The 14,191-nt window shown below is 35.5% G+C and overlaps 1 protein-coding gene across 1 annotated transcript in view; it reads left to right on the forward strand.

Annotated features, from left to right (window-relative positions):
* Positions 1 to 14,191, forward strand: part of LOC129360245 (GDNF family receptor alpha-4-like) — a 42,807-nt gene extending 28,616 nt beyond the window's left edge. Inside the window, exons 2-8 of the mRNA XM_055030346.1 lie at positions 4,091 to 4,366; positions 4,565 to 4,645; positions 5,529 to 5,874; positions 6,416 to 6,525; positions 7,242 to 7,376; positions 11,334 to 11,485; positions 13,031 to 14,191. Of these exons, the coding sequence (XP_054886321.1) occupies positions 4,091 to 4,366; positions 4,565 to 4,645; positions 5,529 to 5,874; positions 6,416 to 6,525; positions 7,242 to 7,376; positions 11,334 to 11,485; positions 13,031 to 13,171 (1,241 nt within the window). The 3' untranslated portion in view covers positions 13,172 to 14,191. The remainder of the gene's footprint in view (positions 1 to 4,090; positions 4,367 to 4,564; positions 4,646 to 5,528; positions 5,875 to 6,415; positions 6,526 to 7,241; positions 7,377 to 11,333; positions 11,486 to 13,030) is intronic.

The raw sequence follows: 14,191 nt of genomic DNA on the forward strand, positions 1-14,191 counted from the left end.
TGCCGACCCCAGTGCTAAACTATCCTGTGTTATCACTGAGTCAAAACACCCCTGTGGTTTAGGTAAAGGTCCAATCGTGTGTTCCTCCCATTATACACATATACTAGAAATGTATTTGATTCAAACTTATGTGATAGGTAGTGCATGATTATAAAGTTTAAGAAAAATAGTGGTGCATAGTTTTAACATTTTTTTGTTCATTCAACTCTGAAAAGTATTGTGTGCTTAAAAACCAACAATCCCTCCCCCGCTGTATTCAACATTTTATTGACGTCAAACCTGACAATGTTTTGTGGACTGATTGTTCAGAGACTGAACTGTTTGTCCATTCCATAAAACACATCAAGCTCTATTGAAGATTATCAATTAAATTAAGTCATTTTAACACATGAATATGCTATAATCTAAATCCTGGTGCTGCAAGGTGAGTCCTTGTGTCAGTCAAAAGTAATTTGCAGCTTCAACTGGATTTTGGTCAGAAGTTGAAATTTAACTCCCTCCATCCAAGTTCACCTCTGATCAGCTTCTATGTCCTTACTGAAGAGCAGCAAGCCCACAGCATGATGTTGCCACCTCCATGCATTGTTGGGCAGAAAGGTGGGTGCAGGATAGTGTACAGTGTTGATTTCCTTCTACATTTAGTATTTCGATCACGTCTCTGCACAGGAGTTTCTTTCCTAAGTTTCACTGATTTTATTTAAGGGTATTAGAGTAAATGGAGATGAGTACAAAAGTATGCTATCCTTTTGGATTTTTTTTGTAAAAAAAAAAAAACATTTAAAAAAGTATGTTAACTTTTGTTTTGACCTCCCAATTATGGACTATTTTGGGTAGGTCTATCATATAAAATACAAATACTTGATATTTGGAGCTGTAGCTTGACACTATGTGAACATTTTCAAAGGAGGTAATTTTTTATCCAATGCAATGTCAGTAGAGAAATGTCTGTGTGGAAATAACCACGGTGTAATCTTGGGGAAGATTTGTGTGAAATATAAATCTTTATACAGGGACATGGTAAGCAAAAATATAATATCTCAAGTAAACAAAAATATAACATGCAATTTCAATATTTGCTCAGCTTTAGGGAGATCGTGCCTAAGAATATGTTATGAGAATGATTTTCAGAATTGTAGGAGTGTGGGTAATGCACAAAGCTGCATTTCTTCAGCAACAGTAATCTTAACTAAAGATCTGCTTATTGGATAGTTGAACATTCTAGTAGAAGTAACAATAAATAAAGTCAGCTTAATTTGTGCCTTTCTGGTTTATAATTAACAGTAAAGTTAATTAATGTCTTATTTGAATAAGTGGAATATTACTTTTTTTAACTTCAAGAAATGATGAAGACAACTGTGGAAAGCTGGATCTCAGGGCAAAGAAGTGAGAGAACCAAAACTACGCAAAATAGATTAAAACAAAACAAAGTCACAGCAAGAATTCACCAACTATAACAAACACTTTAAACGCCTCCTCATATTCTTAATCATGAGAGAAATGTCTGATCATCAACCTTAACAATAAATTAAACTTGATGCAAGAAAATCCTGAAGATTTGAAATGGCAAAAAATGTACAGCAAATTAAAAAGTATGATATCCCAATTTCAGAGGGAAAATAACTTTAGAAGTGAAATATTCTTTCTAGCTCTTTGAACTAAAAATATGTAAAGGCGTTCTACATGTATTTATGCAAACCTTCATGATGAAAGATTGCTAACAGTTGCACTCAGGAGATTTAAATCTCATCTGTATGTTTTGCAAAAGTTTCAAATATACAGTGATGTTGTTAGTAGTTGGCAACTTGTTGGCACGAGTGATGGACGTATGGCAAGCTATTGTGTGATATATATTGCTATGTCTTACAGAAACTGAAATAAATGCATCAAAGGATGTTTAAAGAAATTAAATAAATACCACTACTACACTACACTATTTAAATATATTTCACTTAAGGTTATTCTTTAACCTGAGTCATGCAAGACACAGCTTAGATTAAATTTCTAAAAACTGTTCAAAGATTAATTATTTTGCTGTGACGTGATAGTAATCTAATTTTACTTTGATGTGCACAATCTTTACTGTTAGAGCTTCAGAAGTAGTTTATTTGTGTGTTTATTTTTCTAATGGTATTGTGATTTTTTTCATGTCTTTTGCATGTTTTTTGACTTGTTCTGATACCTGTCTTTTTGTTCTATTACTTATTTATATTGATGAATAAGAGACCTTTTGTAATAAATTACATAATATCAGTTTGGAGGATTTATGTAGATTTTGGAGATGATCAATTTTTAATGAAAGTATTTTACTCAATGCATTAATGCCTACCCTTAAAGCTTGTGTTGGGTAACTGTCTCTGTGTTGAGCTATACTGACTGCAAGGAACAGACCAGACATCTGAATTATTAATGTCTTAAGAAATTTAAAGGAGTCATATAGTAAAGTTATAAATATAAATGTATCTACCTTTAATGAGCTGCTAAATAGTAAACAATGTTTTGTCTGTCAAAATTTTCATTTTAAACGCAGTAATAATTTAGTTACTTTTGTCTTTTGTATTAAATATTTGTACATGACACTTTAAATTCATTTTCTCTGTTTTAGGTCATGGTCGTATATTACAGTCACATTTTCCTGGTACCTCAAAATAAAGGTAGAAATCATTAGTTGCTGGGGGTGCAGTTGACGTAAATTCACAGATGGCTGAACCAGATTTTAGAAAGGGCATAGATATGCAAGAACACAAGGACTATATGTACCAAAATATGAGGTTATTGTTTTGCATAGGTAAAGTCTTTTTCCAGGAATGATGTAAATAACTTTTATTTTACCATGTAAACAAGGCATGTAACACCTTGAAGTTAATGTGTTTCTAACTATCAATTTTGTCTTTCAACACAGGGTGCCACAAAATCCCAAATCCAACTTGGCAGACTGTACATGAACAGGTATCAGGAGACAGAGGCAGTCTCCTGATACTTGATTCATTTATAAAATGGCTTGATCAGGACCAATCTAAAACACCTAAAATTTAACAAAAAAATAAATAAACTGATGAAGTTTTCAGGAATCAGTAGTACAGCTCATTAAAGAAAGATTAGTGGCGAATGTCTTTCAACTTTAAAGGCCTTTAAAGACCGACCATCCATGTGTCTTTCTTTAAACTGTTCTTCAAAGCCATTATTCATCTCTTTTGTTTGATTAGTGAAAGACTACAGCTGCCCAAACATACACTATATAGGAAGTGAAAAAAAAAAAACTATACATCGGGATTGGAGTCACCACTCTTCTCACTCAGATTTTCCATGTGCATGTAAATGTGCATTTAAACTAATGTTTCTACTAAAGACCTTGCCGAAGACTTAACCCTTTTGCTCCTAGCCTCAAATGAAGATGTTACAGTGAAACTTAAATAAAATAAATAAATGATACAAAAATTATTACTTCTTACATATGTCCAGTTTGGATAACTTCAGACATTACAAATCCATTCATTTTGTTTCTAAGTTTAGTCCTTAAGAAAACTAAATGGGCATTTTTTCAGAATAATTATGAATAAATTAGTCTCAGTTAGTGAATAATTAAATCAAAGAGAATAGTTTTCAATCCAAGTTTTGCCAAAGTTAGTTGTTTGAAACTGCATGAGAAAAGGTGGATAAAACCAGCAATTTTATTATACACTTGTTAAGAATATATAACAAGTGTATTTTTGTATAAAAATGAATCATCCCACCAGTACTGCAGGATTTTTTTTGTTGTTGACCTAAAGCCAGTAGGATGTGGTGATTCAGTGCTCCACAAAGTTTAAAAACTTTAATATATTCCAGCTTTTAAAGATGAGCAGCACACATTACATTTTCAGCATGTTGTATGAGAGCAGTGGCATAATCACTGCAGGATTTGCTCATTTTTACAATAAGCTGCTGGCTTATTTAACACATTGTTCAGCATCTCCATAGAAAGGGATCATATTTATCCCTTAAAAGGCTTTTCACTTTTTGTTTTTTCAGCTCCCGAAGTTAATCTTGTTGTTTTACTTCGGACCTCAAATATCCTAATCCATCTGCTGTGATTTCTCTTCCTCTGAAACAGCTCTGCTAGACGTTTTACTGGCTGGAACTGACTGTTTGGTGGCTGGAGACTCGTGCTCCAGTGACGAAACTTGTAGTCCGCGCCTACGTACGCTGCGGCAGTGTGTGGCCGGCAACGGCAGCATGAAGCTGGGCCCCGGTGCCAGAAGCCAGTGTGCCAACGCAGTGTCCGCCCTCCTGTCCAGCCCATTACGCGGCTGCCAGTGCAAACGAGGAATGAAGAAGGAAAAGAACTGCCTCAGCATCTACTGGAGTCTTCATCAGTCCATCATTCATGGTCTGTCATTTTTGTTTTGTTTTGTTTTAGAAAGAATGTTTTAAAAAAAATAAAAGATCGAGTGACTGACCAAGTTACATGATTAATTTATGAATTCATCCTTTGGGATCTTTCAGTGACTAAATATAAACATATTTATTTTCTAAATGTTTTCTTCATCCTCTGATCATTAATTTAGGCCATCTGTTATTCTTTCAGGACTCAACCTTGTGGAGAGTTATCCCTACGAGACAGTGCAGAGGGATTATGATTATGTTCGCTTGGCATCTATTACAGCAGGTTAGCTAGCTTCCTCTTATTACCTTTCCTCCTGTTGTTTATAGCATTTCGTCCTTGAAAGATATTTTGTTGTGGGAATAAGGTACACAATCCACTCACTTCCCTGGAAAAATGCCAAAGACAAACAAAGTTGCAGTCATCTAAGAAAATGTGTAAATATTTGTATAACTTCCAAATTCAAAGTTATTTGCTTGGATTGTGAGTATTTTTGGATGCAAAGTTCCTTTATATTCCAGTCTAGAAAAAAAACATATTTATGTTTGTGTGTTACAGTGTGCTAATGGGGAATTTGCATGCTGTAACCATCAGCCTTTTAGTCATGCAGTATTTTAAATCCTGTGTTTCCTTCATAGCCTAGGGCTTTCTAAACAATAAAATCACAGAACATATTAATGAAACCAAAACAAAAACAGAGAATGTTGGACATTATATTTCTGGTAGAGACAAAGATTCCAGACAGATAAAAGTTAATTCTCATTTATTTTCTTTTACAATAATGTCTGGGACCCTCAAAGAAAGGATCCCAGACTCTTTTTGCTCTTTTTGCCAGCCCTAAAAATGCTATGATGACATGATGACACTTTTCATACAGAGCTCTTCTCAACTATTTTTGTGATGATAAATTCCTCACAAATGCTCTCACACTGAAGTCCCATGTATGTCTCAGCACTATCTGCAGGAGTCTTAGATGGCTGTGGTTTTTCTTCTGTTAATGAAAGTTTGCATGAAATTATTAAGTGAAGGAAAATATCTCAGCACAAATGATGAGTAATTTGAGTAGCTGCCACCGGTCATTCTTATTTACATAAACACAAAACTTTCTTGCTATATTGCTATTACCTTTCCACTGACTTCTTGACTTTGAGCTTGCTTTCATCCACAGACTCGGACGTTGGCATGACAACTGTGAATCGGTGCCTGGATGCAGCCAAGGCTTGCAACGTGGATGACTTGTGCCAGAAGCTGCGCACTGAATACGTCTCAGCTTGCATCAAACCTACTGCCAAATCTGGCTTGTGCAACAGGCCTAAATGCAACAAGGCCCTACGCAGGTTTTTTGACCGTGTTCCTGCCGACTACACGCATGAGCTTCTCTTCTGCCCCTGTACGGACACGGCGTGCGCGGAGCGTCGGAGGCAGACCATTGTGCCAAGCTGTTCCTATGAAAGTGGGGAAAAACCTAATTGCATTACACAGAAGAAGATGTGTGATGCAGACTATGTTTGCAGGTTAGGGCAGAGCAAAATTGGAGCATTTTATTGTTTTGCATACATTCTAGGCTGTAATAGAATTGCAATTCCCAGCTGTTTTTAGTAAGCGGTAACTGAAGAAAGAGTAATTCAATCAGTTGAATGGACGACTATTTTACCTTAAAGCTTTCTGCCACCATTCCATTAGCCACCCTAGAGAAAGACTGTCAGAATAACCTGTTAAATATTTAGTTCAGATAGAGAAGCAGATGGATCAGAGTTATTGCTCATTGCTATCTCCTGTGCAAGGCCATTATTTTTCCTCAGCCCCATTACACTCACAGAGCTTTACTAATGATCCCAGGTCTGGGGGATGAAATATATTATTCTTTCTATCACTTTCTGTCTACAGTTCAGTAGTTTCAGTCTCTTTAGCATTGCAAACAATATATCTTTCATGTCATATTAATTAAAGACAGAGTGACATAATTCATTTTAAAAAAACTGGAAAGATTCTGTATGAACTTTACCAGTTTCTGTCGTGTTCCTGCTGACTTGTACCCATGTTGTGCTTTTGCAGGTCTCGTCTGGCACAGTTTCAGTTTGACTGCGAACCCTCAAAAACATCTGCCAGTGGCTGCAAGGAGGGGAACTATGGAGCGTGTCTCCTCGCCTACACAGGGCTTATAGGTGGGTAGACATTTCAGATGTTACTCGGAGAAGGAAAACATGTGCAAAACGAAGCGATGTAAGAAATGCTGCAGGAGAAAATGGTGATGTATGAATGGAAGTGTGCACCATATGTTGTGTGAGAGATGGAAAGAGGTAAACAGATAGGAATGAGCAGAAGCTTGCTTGAAGAGGAATTAATGTACACAAAACACATTAGGAGTGAGTGGGAGACTTGATTAAAAAAAAAACTAAAACAAAACAAAAGTTTACTGTGAGCATCTCTCTAGGTGAAAATATAAATTCATTTGTTGAAAGGCCTTTTATGTAATGTTAGATGCAATCTTTTTTATAAGAAAGGAAAAGAACGACTGCCTCATTTCCCACACTGACCTAATGCATTTCAATAACTTTAAATAGTGCCCCTTAGCAGAAACACTCACTTGGCATTTTCAAACCTGCCTTGTATGTACTAAAGCAATTGGAAATCCACCTCCACCATGCTGATAAAAAACACAATCAAGACTTTAAAAGGTGGAATTAAAGTATAAAACCAGTGCACACGGTCTTAGACTTCTAATATTACAATGGTATTATCTCCTCCCAACAGAACAGGAAATGCAGTGTCCATTAATGTTTAGAAAAAAAATAAAATAAAGCAGTATGAATGCAGTGTAACAATTCTGAGAATAATGAATATTTAATAGTAATCGAACTCTGGTGCTGTCTGTCTGCAGGAAGCACCATAACTCCCAACTATGTTGACAACTCAACATCCAACGTGGCTCCATGGTGCTCCTGCTCACCAAGTGGAAGCGCGAGGGATGAATGCGATCGCTTCCTGGGATCTTTCACAGACAACAGCTGTCTCCGTGAGTCCATAGCAACTGAACACTTTTAGCATCTATCCAGAGAGCTTTGGAAACCTTTTCATTCTTCATCACAACCACATATTACACTGGGTTTATAGGGACTTTAAAGTCTTACATAAAGTAAGGCTAAACCCTGATAGTATTCAGACCTAAATTCAGTTAAAATTATTGTCACAGATGTTTTCCGTTCGATTTGACTGAGCTTGAGGTGTTTTATGAAACACAGGCAAAGATTTCCATCTGGAGATGTTCAAAGTCAGTAGAAAGTAAGACTGCAGCAGCAAAAATTGGTTCCACAAACAACTGACTCTTGAGAGCAGTGAACATATGAATGGTCGGCTTTTCAGATTTTGATCTTTTGATCTCTATTGTCTGTCATAATGTGTATTTGTAACATGACAAAATTGGAAAAAAAGATTATTAGGGTGTGAAAACATTGTAAGACTATATACTCTCATTTTGTCTATTTTGGTGAGAAATGAGACTACATATACTTTCAATAGATTAGAATATTACAGAAAAGCCTATTTATTTCTGGAACATGTATTAATTATACACACATAGATGTTTGAAAACCTTGTTAAATATGATTATGTTCCTCTTACAGCTAATGAAAATATAACATTTAATATTATATTACTACATCAGACCACTAGATCACCATATTTAATACAGAATTTTGGCCTTAGTGACTGACCCATTATAGCCATTTGATTTAAGTCATGCATCCCTGTTTTTTTTCATCACTTTCTTTCAATCTTAAACTGCTTAGTTCTGCCATGAATTGTAGAACTTTTGCACATGGTTTATTTCTGTTTTGTTCTGACTCTTGCTGTTTATTTTCTGGCCTCAGGCCTTGATGGTTAAACCCCTTTGGCTTGAACTGACTGTACCTAATTAGACACAAAAGTCGACAAAGTGAATGGCATAGGATATATTTTGGTGAAAAATGTGATAAAACAACCCTGAACTGATTTATGTATGCACCAGGTTTCTTAACTACAACTTTATGGTAATAAAATATTTGACAAGCTTCAGTTTATCCACACTCAAAAGACCTTGAATCTGAAGCTCTCCTCACAAACTTTGCTTTACAGAAACTCCATCGTAAGCTCTCTACAGTCATACTGAATGATTTACTAAGCTTTTTGTGACTGGTGGAGAGTTAGACAGACATTGTTCTATTAAGAATATTACAGAGGCAATATTATTTCAACCCTGTTGAAAATCTGCTGCTGATCATTGCATAATTAGCCCTTCAACAGTAACAGCTAAGTCAGAGAATGGGCAGACAAAAATAGCAAACTCCAGCTACAATTCAAACAGATTGTGACTGTTTTGATTAGGACAAAAACCTCCTGATTTTATTTTAATCAAATTTTACAAAGAAATAATGTAAAGCTGCCTGAAGCATTTAATTTGTTTATGGTGTATAGCTTCTGGACATACTTTATTATTATGTATGATAAGCAGCTACATAGAAACAAAAGGCAACATGTGATTTTTGTTTGTATAATATTCTTTTAAATGCATAATCGCACTGCAGAGCAAATTCGTTTTTTGAAGGAAACAGAAAAATCATATTCACTAATCAGAGTGAATCGTACAGATAAGCTGAAACAGGAAGGATTCAAATAAACTTGATGTGAAAATCAAAAAGCGTCTGTGGCTGCAAAAAGTGATAGGACGAAGTTGTTTGGATTCTGCTACGCAGATGTTTCCCAGCAGGCTTCAACAGAAGCAAAACGAGATATATTTAAATCAGGCATTTTGTGGGTTTAGGAGCATTATCAGCGTGCGTTTGCTCTCTGTTTTCCATTTATATGCCCAGTTTGTCCTCACTATTAGTATCCCCCCTTGTCTGCTTACCTTGATAATGCTACCCGAGAGTTCACAGAGTCGGTTCCTATGAATTACAAGTAAGTGACCCTGCAAATGTGAGGTCACTCCATATTTTCTCCAACCAAATGTACTGATTTTACTTTTTCATTTGAAAAAAGAAAGTACAGGAGTATCCCTGGTGATTTGAATACTTTTTAAGTTCAGTCATTGAGTTAGTTTGTTATCTTTTGTCTGTCTGAAAACTGGAAAAAGCTGGTGTTGCTCTTGATTTGAATACTTATGATTACAGTAACAAATGGGCCATTATTTTACCCTCATTTATTGAGTCAAAGACAGCTTGTCTGACTAAACCAGGGTTTCTATTTTTGCTAATCTGCAGGCTGAAAATGACTGGTATAAATGACAAGTCATTTCACTTTATGCTGCTGATTGCTGTTTAGCACTGGGAATTTAAAAAAAAAATTAAGATTATTTCCTGGCTGGTGCCTCAAAGGTATAGGAATTGGGGAAAACTCTGTCCGCAACAGTCTTTAAGTATCATCAATGTGAATGTGCAGTTGAAAGTTTTATTGCTGAAGAATCTTGTGCTCTAATGAGATGTAATTCATCTCCAAACTGAGCCACAGATGACAAGCATTCAGTGTAAAAACAACATTTTGTTCTTTTCATTTGTATCTGTTTCTGCTTAGCTGCAGAACTTTAATAGATACGTGTGATTGAATTAGGTTCAAAACAGGGGGTCTCATTTTACATGTTTAAAAGGAACAAATGTAATATGGTCTTGTATTACAACTTTGCGGGCTGCTTTTAATCTTTATATTGCAATTCAAGCCATACCTGTTCCATTAGCTCAGTTAACCTTTCGGAGTCTCAGATAGTTGATGTGCCATAAAAAAAACATTCATAATGACTAACAGCGTCCTGCAATCAAGGTCATCTTATATGTGTGCTCCTGTGATTTAACTATACAACGTTCCCATGAAGGATGGAACCATTGTTATGTCACTGAAGTAATTTGACTGCTTTCCTCATTTTATCATCAGGTGATGCAGCCTTTATTCATTCAAGTGCAGGTGACTAGGAAACCATTAACTAAAGAGCAACACATCATTGTGCAATTGTGACAAAAGAGATAAATCTCTCTCTTCAGTGTGCAACACCAAGAACTATTTTACAAAATAACTGTCTTTTTTAGTCTAGAAAAATCCAGAGTTTGCATTTCTAATTGAAAACAACTATGACTATGATGTGAGCTCAGCAGACTTGTCTTTTTTTGCTTTGTACCAAGCAATTCAGTATTCTTACAGTTTATTGTGGTTTTGGCTGTATAGCTACCTACTGAGGTGGAGTGGACCGTGATATTCTTTGTTGTGACCTTTCACTTGTTCTTGAGCTGTAACTAACAATTTTGTAGAGCATGGGGGGAAAAGACGGATCAGAAAAGGCCTGAAAAGAATTTGCGAAATAACACATAATGTCATAAGATCAAACAAACATTCATTTGACAGACAATAAAACTTTTAATTAGCATTTCATTACCTATCACAATTGAAAAACAATTTTCAAAGGATGTCATAGTTAGCAAAATAAATTATTTTAATTTAGTTATTGAACTTTTAAAGTACTTTTTTAAATTAATGGCATTTTCGGTTCTTCTGCTGTATCTCCTCAATTTTCCATCTTAGTTGCTTTAGCTTTAGACCTCTTATGACCTATTCCTTAAAGTGTAAATAATTAATGTCCTTCTTACTGACCTATGTGAGTCTTTTTTTTTCTTTGCTTGTTTTGCAATGATAAATCTTTGGGAACTCTTTTTCCGGCCTCCTGCCTGGAAAAGACAGAGAAAGAGGGATTTCAGCATTATTTAGCCAGTCCCAATGGTTTAACAGTTAATGAGGTCAATGCGACGAGGCAGATGCAGTCTATATACTTTAAGACTGAGTACTTGCTGATTTTTCCCCTTTGCTGACCGAAATTGTTTTGGCAACTAGAAGTTTTGGCAATTAAAATCAGAGAAATTTGGAGGTGAAATTACTGAATTAAACTTTCAGGGGAAGAGTAAATAAGACAATAAATCGATTAACTCTGATAATGCTTTATTATATTCTGTTTCAGAAAATGCTTTAAAAATGTTTGGAAGAGAATCAGAGGAACAAACTTCTCTGAGCACACCGAGCCACAGTGGAGGAGACAGATGGAGCAGCACTTCCCAACCACAAACCACTGGAACTATGGGAAACATTCTGGAACCTATAATACCTACACAGGTGTGCACACACATTCTGTCATATTCACCACAGCAGCACTTCACTGTGTCATGACCAAAATCTAGGATTAATACAAATTAATTCTAGATTTTGATCTAGAAATTACAATTCTAGACAAAGCATACACCTACTTCAACAAACGTAATACCTGTAGTGCATTTACATAAATTTGTTTTCATCCTGGCTAATACAGCAAAGATGTTGTTAGGCATTGCTGTACGATAAATTATTGCTGCTAAGTTATCTGTTGATCAAAGTATAAATTTCATCTCTGAATATCCTCAAGATATTCTTGGAAAAAAAAATTGCTGACCTGTGTTTTTTAGGTTTACAGATGTAATACTTTCAGCACCCAAAGTTGCACAGATAACCCCAACTGTGTGTATAAGCTAGTGTTTATAGTACTTCAAATTACTTCCAATACTCAAAATCAAACCATCACCATTAACAACATTATTGGTGACAAGGTAATATGCAATAGTAGGTGCTAGCAATATTTTTAGAAAAAAAAAAATGAAGGTACAATTTTAGTTTAAAAGCATTAAAATCATAATAAATCACAAATAATAAAATGGTTTTTAAAATAACCTCCATTTGTTTTGAAATACTCTATATTGTAATATTCATTTGCAGGTTAGACAAGTCTATGAACTGTATTTTATGCTTCTATGCTTTTTTAAAAAAAACTAAGAAAATGCTAAAAATTAAATTCTGTCAAATGAAAAAAATTATAAATCTTAAATCTTTGACTAACTTTAAAATAATTTCTCTTAAATTACATAGTTTACCTCTGGTCAGTGTGTGTTTGTTCACTTGATCAAATGCAGTCTATACTCATTAAAAACTAGGAAACAGTCCTTTACTTAATATTGATTGGAGACTCAGGAGCAGATGGCAACGATAGCATCACTGGTGACGGTTTTCCTGTTGCATAACACAGTACTAAAAATGTTTCCACACAAAACACTTGAAAGAAAATGTGAAATTTTAAGAAAAAAAAATAGCTGAACCAAAATGACTCAGTGAATATCTTATTTACTCTTCATAATCTCATGAGCTTATGGAACCTTTATATGATTATCTAATAAACTATTAAGCAAAACATAGTAGGTAGTTGTAGGACTCTGTTTCAATACAGAAAAAGAATAACGTATAAATTAATGACTTCTGGATGGTAAATGAACAAAAGCACACTTCTCTTTTCCAGCAGCCATTGTACTGTTAATACAGCAGTAAAACCAGCTGACCAAATGTCGTGGCGGTCTGATTAGGTTTCTAGTTGACGGGTTGAGCTTTGCTGGGGTAGCTAAGTAACCAGCTGGGCTTCCCAGAGGCTTTTGTTCCTGCTGATTTGTGACGTTACATCCCAGAGGTTTTTGAAACCAGTCATTTTTCCAAAAATTGGCTGAGTAGTTTTGAAGTACTTGTACTTGTTTTTAGAAGCAGCAAAGACCCAAATGGAAGTACAAAATCATGCAAAATGTGAATTTTGTATAATTTGTCCCCTTCAACATTATACTATATTTACATTTTTCTCCATTTCAGGCTCTGGGAAATGAACTACTGGTGGGCCATGACACTCTTCCCTCCAATAGTCTCCCAAATTTGGCCCCACGTCTCAACCAAATGCTTCAGGCTGCCTTCAGCATTCTGTTGTTGCTCCTCCATTGCCTCTACGGACATTAAACGCTGCAGGGAAACTCACTGAGGACCCTTTAAGCAGATGGAAGAAACAGAAGAAAACTGACATGGACTATTATTCCTTCTTCTAAACATGAACAGTGGCACAGTTTTCTTCTTAATTTCTGTGTCAAAACAGTCTGCCTCCACACATGTGGGCAACCTTCTGCAGTCAGGCACCAGTGTGTACATTTGTACATTGTGTTTAAGCAAGCTGAAATGAAATTAAAATACAATTTCATGGACTAACCCAGCTGTGTAACAATGCTACATATAACACAGATATGTGTGATAATGTACCAAGTGATTAAATATATACCTGTAAAAATATTGTTTTTTGAAATGAAAAGGGAAATATCTGAAGAAAACCAGTGATCTTTGTGTCTGCTTTAACTGTCCTGGAAAAGATGGAGTTTTCCCACTCTCTTTAGTTGGCTCAATAAGGAGCTTTGTTTCTTCACAATGCTGGAGTAGAAGTAAAATAGATTTTGTTTACACATCCTGAACTAAAGCACAGACTTCAAGTCCAGAAAGATCTACAAAAGATGCCTCCAGCTGAAGTGCATAAACAACTCTGGCATAGTTATTGCCATCTCTGTCAAGACTGTAGAGCTTAGTAACAGGACTTTCCATCAAGCCTGTTGTGCTTTTGCGATAACACCTCTATTTATAGAATATATAGGTCTGTGGTCTTTATCTGCAAAGACATGTTGTTGGACTTGAAGGGAAATAACCAGAAAAGCTGTAGGTCTACCTGTAGCTGCTGTGCTTTGTGTTTGTGACTGTAATACCCTTTTATTTCTCATTGTGTTAGTGAACATTGCTATAAGCTGCACACTGTTTTTTTTTTTCTGCCAAAGAAGAAAGTGAACAAATTTGACATATTTAGTTTTCACCAACACCAGAATGGAGCCTATTAGATATCTGACAGTAAAGGATGATTATGGGTTTTGTGTTCGGGGACCTGCAGTGGATTCTGAACAGAGGCAGAGTTGTATTAAATAAAAGTTCTCAGATACTTACAGA

This window comes from Poeciliopsis prolifica, unplaced genomic scaffold (assembly GCF_027474105.1).
Source record: "Poeciliopsis prolifica strain line A6 unplaced genomic scaffold, Auburn_PproV2 SCAFFOLD006, whole genome shotgun sequence".
In the NCBI taxonomy this organism is placed as follows: domain Eukaryota; kingdom Metazoa; phylum Chordata; class Actinopteri; order Cyprinodontiformes; family Poeciliidae; genus Poeciliopsis; species Poeciliopsis prolifica.